Source organism: Bidens hawaiensis, unplaced genomic scaffold, assembly GCF_021521415.1.
Source record: "Bidens hawaiensis isolate Kalapana, Puna unplaced genomic scaffold, B.hawaiensis_p1.1 tig00009951_1, whole genome shotgun sequence".
Classification (NCBI taxonomy): domain Eukaryota; kingdom Viridiplantae; phylum Streptophyta; class Magnoliopsida; order Asterales; family Asteraceae; genus Bidens; species Bidens hawaiensis.
Genome location: NW_027491753.1, coordinates 551,949 through 560,535, shown reverse-complemented (window position 1 = coordinate 560,535; position 8,587 = coordinate 551,949). Strand labels below are relative to the sequence as shown.

Sequence of the window (8,587 nt, the reverse complement as noted above, 5' to 3'; positions counted from 1 at the left end):
CTGATTCTCACGCCGGAGGGTGGTCACAAGGAGGAACCCCCCTTCTCAGTGACGAGCTCACGGTGTCTGTTTTGCAGGTCATCAGAATAACCATCTCTGCCGGACCTAACCCTCGTGGGAAACATTACTTAACCCCCAGATTATCCATAATCTACTCAGGGTCACCTAGTGTTTCTTCAGTTTTCCAAAAGTTTAATAAGTTATCCTTAAAACTATTTAATTAGAGTAATGTAGTAATTGTCTTTATGTGCATTTAATTAGGGAGCGAATATTTCCAAGAAAATGACGACCGAAATTGATCATGTTGCCTTAAGTAGAATTATTTATAAGGTTGTTTTATACATAAAAAAAACAAATGTACAAACTAATTCATTTACATAAGAATCAACGTAAGAATCAAATCGAGACAAAGAGAATTAAAGATGAATGAATATAAACAAAGAGAATCATCAAAACATATCTCAAATTTTATTGTCGAGAATCGTTGTCTTCTTTGTTTTATAACAACTTTATTTCATATTTATTATAGAAATATATCACATGCTATAATAGCCATGTATGTCTTAGTTATAATAATTATACAATATTTTAAATTTTTCATAAAGCCAAATTGAATTTGAGTAGTTCAAAGTTCAAACCATGAGGTATTACCTAATGATATAATTTTTTAATTTAGAGTTAGATTGGTTAGATTGTCTAGATCTTTGTTAACAATTTAGATTGTCCTTGATAAAGTCAAAAATTTTGTTAGTTAAACTAGAATGTTATGCTACTCGAGCCGGTATGAAATCTTGAGGTAGTGTGGTTTAACTCGTGCATTATGGTGCAGACGCAAGAAAAATTCGATTTGTAGGTCTTTTTGGGTTATTTATTTACTTAAAAATTCGACAGACAAATATATGTAAAGTTTTTTTGGGTTTGTTGCGGTTGTTAGAATAATGCATTCTTTTATTAAAATGGCGACTTTCATTTTTTTTTGTTTAGGCCACTATACTCTCCAATTTGGAGAGTAATATTGTCCCACTTGGGCCAGACAATTTTGTCTTAATCAGGCCCACGTTGGATTCAACATTTGGCTTGGGCGTTCCCTAATGAAACTATACTGTTGGTTGCCACTTGACAGTCGTTGTACCGTCACAAGAGCATAACTCTTTGGTGTAATACACGGTGAGACGAAAACCCAGGTGGGCTCAGGATCCGAACTGAAAACCTTACAAGGCTTAACTAAAATTGTTCGTTACCAATATTTACCAAAAGTGACAAAGTAAAAAATCAAACTTATGACTCCACTAAATAATCCAAACCTTGTAATCACTAGACGAACATTTAATGAGATGCTAAATAAAAGTATAAACTGATTTGAAGAAAGTTGTGAATACTTATGGAGCGTTATATTATATTTATATAAAGAAAGTGTCTATTTTTAATATAAAAATAAAAAAAAATCATGAATACATATAACAATTCCAGTCAATGTTTGTTTCATTCTTTCTGCAAGCTTAAAAAGAAAAAAATCAATCCATTAGACTCTTGGTTAATTTTCATTGGTGGGTCGGTCTATCAAAAAAAAACAATGAGGTCGTCGACGGTGACCCTGATACTGGTAAACCTGGCCGGAATAATGGAAAGAGCCGACGAGTCCTTATTGCCGGGCGTCTACAAGGAGGTCGGTGAAGAGCTCCACGCTGACCCCACCCGCCTGGGCTCTCTCACCCTCTTCCGCTCCATCGTTCAGGCGTCGTGTTTCCCGGTGGCAGCCTACCTGGCAGCCAGACATAACCGGGCTCATATTATAGCTTACGGTGCTTTCTTATGGGCTGCTGCCACTTTTCTTGTTGCTTTCTCTTCTTCTTTTCTTCAGGTTTGCTTTTATATCTTTCATTTCTTAAAACACAATACTTTAGATTCTATTATGGCTGGATTATTAGATTCCGTTTATATTTTATAATCACTCTTAAAACACAATGCCAAACTAAAATTTGAGATCACAATATGCCTGCCTGTCTCACTCATCAAACCTTTTCAGGTTGCTATATCTAGAGGTTTAAATGGTATCGGCCTTGCGTTAGTAGGACCCGCCATCCAATCTTTAGTAGCCGATTCAACCAATGACCAAAACCGCGGTATGGCTTTCGGTTGGCTTCAACTAACTAGTAACATCGGCTCAATACTTGGTGGTCTTCTTTCATTACTTTTAGCATCTACCACAGTTTTGGGGATTCCCGGCTGGCGGGTTGCCTTTCATCTTGTAGGCATCATTAGTGTACTTGTCGGGATATTAGTTCGCCTTTTCGCCGACGACCCACGTTTCTCGCAACATGTAGAACCCGAAAATATCATAAAAGGTCAAACCTTTTGGTCAAACGTTAAAGATTTGTTGCTGGAAGCGAAGTCGGTCATAAAGATTCAATCTTTTCAAATAATCGTTGCGCAGGGTGTCATGGGCTCGTTCCCATGGTCTGCGTTGGCGTTTGCACCAATGTGGTTGGAACTAACGGGTTTTTCTCATAAGAACACTGCTTTTTTGATGTTTTTATTTGTGGTTGGGAGTTCAGTTGGCGGATTGTTTGGTGGGCGGGCCGGGGATGTGTTGTCAAAACGGTTTCCAAATGCGGGCCGGATTGTTTTGTCCCAAATCAGCTCGGGATCGGCTATTCCTTTTGGGTTGTTGCTTTTGTTGGGTCTAAAAGATGATCCTTCAACTTTGGTTTCTCATGCTATGGTGTTGTTTATTATGGGCTTTTTCATTTCGTGGAACGGTCCAGCTACAAACAAGTAAACTTCTTAACCCATTATCTTGTCATTGTGTTTTTTTTCTTCGTCGTCCTGTTTTTGACCCGTTTACCGCGGGTCGCTTTTTAGCTAAACGGGTCAAATAAGACTATTGGCAAAGGTAAGTGTGTATAAATACTAACAACATCTTAAATCACCTTTTTAAAAATCTAGATTATTAGCTAAATAATGTAGTTTTTTCTATCATTTCTAATATACTCACTACTTAGAAGGTTTTTGAATGTTACAAATTAATGTACTTTTTTTATCAAACCTGAACTTATTTTGATTTGCTATCTAATCACCCATCATGCTACATCTATTTTCTGGTCAACTTATAACTCTAATCTGTTTGGACTTGTGTCTACCTAGTCCTATTTTTGCAGAAATTGTTCCCGAGAAATCACGAACTAGTATCTACGCTCTAGACCGATCATTCGAGTCAATATTATCATCATTTGCTCCTCCAATAGTCGGGATATTAGCCCAGCACATTTATGGTTACATACCCATTGAAAAGGGCTCTGAAAGTATTGCCACAGACCGAGACAACGCCACATCATTGGCTAAAGCACTCTATGTTTCAATCTGGATTCCAATGGCGTTATGCTGTTTCATTTACTCATTTTTGTATCGAACCTACCCGAGAGACAGGGAAAGGGCCCGGATGGAAGCTCTTATTGAAGCTGAGATGGAAACAGTTGACTCGGGCCCCACAAATGGAAAACCGAGGTTCGGGTTTGATGGTGACTTTTATGACAATGATAGAACGAGTATGGAGGCGGAGTATGGTGGTGGAGACGATTCGGTTGGGTTAGACGAAAGTGACAAGAAGGCATTGCTTTATAAACAGTTGACATTTGCAAACATGGTAGTATAAAGGTTGAAGACCACGGTGCATATGGATTCGAGATGTTTGTATATGTGGCTCGAACCCATGATACATGCGGTTCGTATTTTATGGCCTCTAGATATAGAAAATGCTTTAAACAGTTTTGGTGCAAATGTTCTCCCACTTTAGAAGAAATATTTGGTTTTGAAGTTATTAATTTGATGGATTCATTATTTCATCCCATTTACTTATAAATAGCATACAACCCGTTTTAAATATACAAGTGAAAGTTTCATTGCAGTTTACATAAATCGTTTTCTTTTGTGAATTATTCATTTACAACATGATATACAACTTTTATGAAGATTCAATCAGGCAATTTGGGTATGTTCAGTTTGGTTTTCGAGCAGAGATCATAATAAATCGTCTGTTTCTAACACATGTGTAATCCACCAGTCCACAGGTTGAACACAGATCTTTTAATTCACGTTCAGATAGGTAAATGTGACTCCCTGATATCAGCCCGATATTCTAAAATTACAAAATTAAAAACTCGCACAATTAATATCAAGACAAATAACCATGTAGGATTTTACTTTCACTTACCTGGCATAAAGGCGATAAAAAGGGTATAAACGAATAAAGTCCGTCTACTACGTAGGTGGTGGCAACAAAAACTCCTCCGGGTTGAAGAATTCGACTTATTTCAGCTACCTGTCAAACAGCGTATAGCCAATAATGTGATAATGAATATGAAGATTACTAAAGCCAAATATAGATAGCAAAACTGTACACATGCATATACAGAATACTTACACCAGCAGATGGTGAGGGCCAACAATGAAGAGCTGCACCAGCATGCACAGCATCGATAGAATTAGACGCAAATGGAAGTCGTGCAATATCAGCTCTAACCAAGACTAAGTTCCTAAAATACCATGTTTCCATCAGAAAATAATCTCAACTCATGAAAACTAACTATAAGATTTGAAGCTGCATACTCTTTAGAAATGTTATCATCCTGCTTGATGTAATCATAACACTGCTTTAACATAGACTCTGAAAAATCCAGTGCAACAACAAGAGAAAATAGACCGCTTTTTGCAAAAAGCCTCGAGAACAACCCACTACCACAACTAGCATCAATAATGCTTCCTCCAATGACTGGCTTAAGATAATCTTTCATCATTTCAAACTGTAAACAAATAATCACAAAATACAGATCATAACCCGAATCGGGCCATTAATAAATCATAAGTAAATGTATTTTAACCGACTCCCTTATCTTACCTCTTTCTCGGGTCCCGGAAAACCACCCCATAGTGAAAAACCCTGTCGCCAGCCTCTCTCATACAGGAAAGATATTAAAGGTAACCTGTATCAGCAAATACATGATTTTCATAGTTGCATACGTATAAATATTATTGTTTGTTAACTATAAATTTAAACCAATAATGCTAGAATGTAAAAAGATTTATACACAAAAGTTTGGTGGCCATTGGTATTGAGTTACCTCATACTATCTCATACAAAATAATTGGACAAAATGACCCTTAGTTAAATATACCACAAATATGAATGTAAATGGGAAGTTTATCAGTTAGTAAAAGATACCTGAAAAGTTCAGAAGAAGCTGGCATAGATTCGGTATATTTGTTGGAGCCGCTAGTTAATGTTAAATCAAGATGCGTGTCGTTACCAGTGTAAGCCTTTTTACAGGTGGTGCAGGTTAAAGCAGACATAGGAGTAGCATCACTAAATTAGAGAGAATATTAATGAAGAAAATTAGAAATAAAAGATTAAACTGAGAACAAGAAAAATAAATCATTAGATAAAACCGGTTTTTACAAACACATAAAGATGCGATTAAAAAATGCACTATCTTAAACTCATGAAAATGTCTACAAGTAAAAGTAAAAGTTACACTGAGAAGACAGGATGAGCATTATTCCATATTAACATGTCATGACAGACGGGACAAGCCAGCATTTGGTCCTTTGCCTTTGCTTCATATTCAGTTATTACACCAGTTCCCTGCATACACAAGTTTAACTAGTCACTTGAATTATAAAAATAGTCCCATTGACTTTGTAATATGATTTATTAACGATAGGTAACTAATATATGTATCTATGTATCTGATACTAAAAGCTTTCAGTGGAATGAATTTGTAGAGGTGGGCAAATAAACCCTAATGAATTTGTTGCTTAAAAATAAAATCAGCAAATAATAATTAGTAATATGTGTAGAGCTGAGCTGGTGTATGCCTAATAAGTAATAACCTAACAATCTATAAAATAAATACAATTGAAGTGAAAAGGTAAGCATAGAAAGAAATAATAGTTGAGATGTGTGAAGAAAGACGTACTAGGGAGGAGTTAGTTCGTCGGGCAGGGTTATTAGGTCGGTGACGAGGTGAGTAGAAGAAGATTGACGAGAGAGGTTTAAAGAAGCCGCCACCACTTGAGCTTTTCATTGCCGCCGGAGGTGGTAGGGATACATGTGCCATTGGAGGATTTGAAGGAGGAGTGGTACTGCTCCGTCGTCGTGTTTCTATATAACATATATTTATAAATAAATAATAATAATAATAATAATAATAATAATAATTTCATTATTTTTAAAGGCTTCAAATTAAATGAAGAATTCAGACTTACTCGTAAGCCTCATCTTCCTTTGCCTAGGGAGAGTGAGTAACGGGGCCTAAACTTCTTGTTTATATAATCAATCAACTCGTTTCAAATTGCATGGTGTTTTTAAATATCGCCTAACCTCACCACGGTTATTATCACTTTTTCTTTGCAACTTATTATTCAACTTAATTATCACGTTGTAAAACCCATGACAATTTTAATACAAATTTTCAGCCTCTTGGAACTTGTCAGGACTCTTAAGGTTTGTAGGTGTTATAAAACGTAATAATTTTTTAAGAGCATGCATTTCACACAGCGTAATTTGTATCAAGTTATTTCATATTTTACTTTGGTTTGGCTTAGAATAGATCAAATTAACTAATATGACATGATAACATTAAAATCCGCAACAATTTTTAGAAAGAAACGAACCTCAACTTGATATTAGTTTATATTTGATATATATAGAGAGCAATATTTTATTATTTTTATGTAACTTATTATAATGACCATTAGAATAAAACTAGTTGGTCATAGCCTGAATCAAGAAACACAAAACATATTATCATCGTAAATCATAATAAAAAGTTAATTTGATTTTAAAAACAACAAATATAATGTTTCACCATGTTAATATAATACTGTCACAAAATGTTTTGTCTATCAACAAACTCAAACTAGTAAGTTTTTAATCAAATATTGGCACCGCTATGCTACAAAGCTCTTTGATGTCACAAATTTTTAATGATTAACAAATGAAATGCCGTTCAATTTTATTAAACATGTTTATTTTTAGTATTATAATTTTAATATTTTTAAGGGTCTAAATTGCCCTTTTATTGTAGAGGACGCAATTGAGATGCAGGAAATGCTTATGGCATGGATACAAATGGAGGAGACAAACACAACATATATGTTTGTATACATGCTTTGTGCAAACTATAACGAGGTTTCTGTTATATCCTATTCATCTTTATATTTATTTTTATTTTTATTTTTTCTACAATATGACAAAACCCCTAAGTCATTTAATTAGGCCCAACAAATAAACCTTAACCCACAATGTCACAAACTATACATTGGGTTTGACTATTTGTAATCAAGTTATTACATAGGTTGAACTTTGGAGGATATAAACATGTTTTAAAAGAGTTAATGGTTTAACTTAGACACGACTTCTTAAAATAATTTAGATATAACAACCTAAAACTTGCTTTTTTTCATCACGTTTTTTAGTTAATAAACATAAATTATCACTCATACTTAAAACTCTTTTAATTCCGCTCAATGATATATTAGAGTGACATTTGCCGTACCCTCTTGGTCCTATACATGTTTTGATCGACCATATTAACTACATGAGTTTGACTAAGCTTATTAGTTGACAATGGAGTAATTATTGTTAGAAAAATAATGAATATGGAAAATTTGAGAATTCCTAACTATAATAGAATGTGGTATTTCACTAACTTAGGACATAAACACTTATATAATATAATTCTCGTTAATATGATTATTGTTTAATGGGTTTGCACTCTTCTTGGTGAGAGTTTCACGACAAATCAAATCATGTTCAAAATGGTGTTACCATGAGTGAACATCAATGTATTTGATACGAAAAAAAAGGTGTAAAGCAGTTATGTTATTATGTCTTTGTTTTTTTATTTTGCTCAATATTTACTTTAGGGTTTTAAACCATATATCATAACACTCAAAAAGTAGACATTGACACATCCCGACACACACATCTCAAGTTTCGGCCAACAGCTCCCCCCCCCCCCCACACACACACACCCTTTCTCAGATTATCCGACTACCCTTAACCTTTGTCGGCTCTTATCACTCTTGGCTCTCTGATTTTGTCTCAGATAATTTTAGGGCTAATTAGTTGATTGATTTTATCTAATCTTACTATACTATTAAAACAATACATTTTTTTTTCATATGTCATTTAAATGGATATCCACATAGGATGCCAAATATACAATTTCTACAAATAAATTATTCACTGATAAGAAATTTCATTTTAAACATTAGTTCTTAAGTTGAAGAAGGTTTCAAAATAAATGACTATAATCACCATTTATTGAGTAATAAAAGTAATTAATTGTCTTCATGGTTATTTTTTAGTTTTTGGGACTTTGTTGTTTTATTTTTATTTTTTGGATTTTGGAAAATTATATATGAACGTGTGGACTGGATGTTTGGATTGAAATGGTGATTTAAGTCACGAAGGATTTTATTGTTGCTTTATTAAACGTTTTAATCAAAATTATAATTGTTATATCTCATTGTTATATTCATATTTGTAGCATTTTTATGTTGTGTACTTATATGTTTTATAATTTCA

General features: G+C 34.2%; 3 protein-coding genes across 3 annotated transcripts in view; 1 reads left to right on the top strand and 2 right to left on the bottom strand.

The window, feature by feature from the left end:
• Positions 1 to 1,565: 1,565 nt before the first annotated feature.
• Positions 1,566 to 3,815, top strand: LOC143533913 (uncharacterized). The gene is made up of 3 exons (XM_077028541.1): positions 1,566 to 1,861; positions 2,027 to 2,775; positions 3,145 to 3,815. Exons 1-3 carry the CDS (start codon positions 1,574 to 1,576, stop codon positions 3,650 to 3,652), a joined length of 1,545 nt encoding a protein of 514 aa, XP_076884656.1. The 5' UTR covers positions 1,566 to 1,573; the 3' UTR covers positions 3,653 to 3,815.
• On the bottom strand, positions 3,814 to 6,157 carry LOC143533914 (putative methyltransferase At1g78140, chloroplastic). The gene is made up of 8 exons (XM_077028542.1): positions 5,980 to 6,157; positions 5,529 to 5,633; positions 5,219 to 5,359; positions 4,895 to 4,979; positions 4,606 to 4,799; positions 4,421 to 4,532; positions 4,211 to 4,318; positions 3,814 to 4,135 (listed from the first exon to the last, which is right to left on the bottom strand). The coding sequence occupies exons 1-8, from the start codon at positions 6,111 to 6,113 to the stop codon at positions 3,995 to 3,997; spliced, it is 1,020 nt and encodes a 339-aa protein (XP_076884657.1). The 5' UTR covers positions 6,114 to 6,157; the 3' UTR covers positions 3,814 to 3,994.
• A 100-nt stretch (positions 6,158 to 6,257) lies between these two features.
• The window catches only part of LOC143533933 (high mobility group B protein 3-like), a 158,120-nt gene continuing 155,790 nt past the window's right edge, over positions 6,258 to 8,587 (bottom strand). The window contains exon 7 of the mRNA XM_077028555.1: positions 6,258 to 6,278. Coding sequence (XP_076884670.1) covers positions 6,258 to 6,278 — 21 coding nt within the window. The remainder of the gene's footprint in view (positions 6,279 to 8,587) is intronic.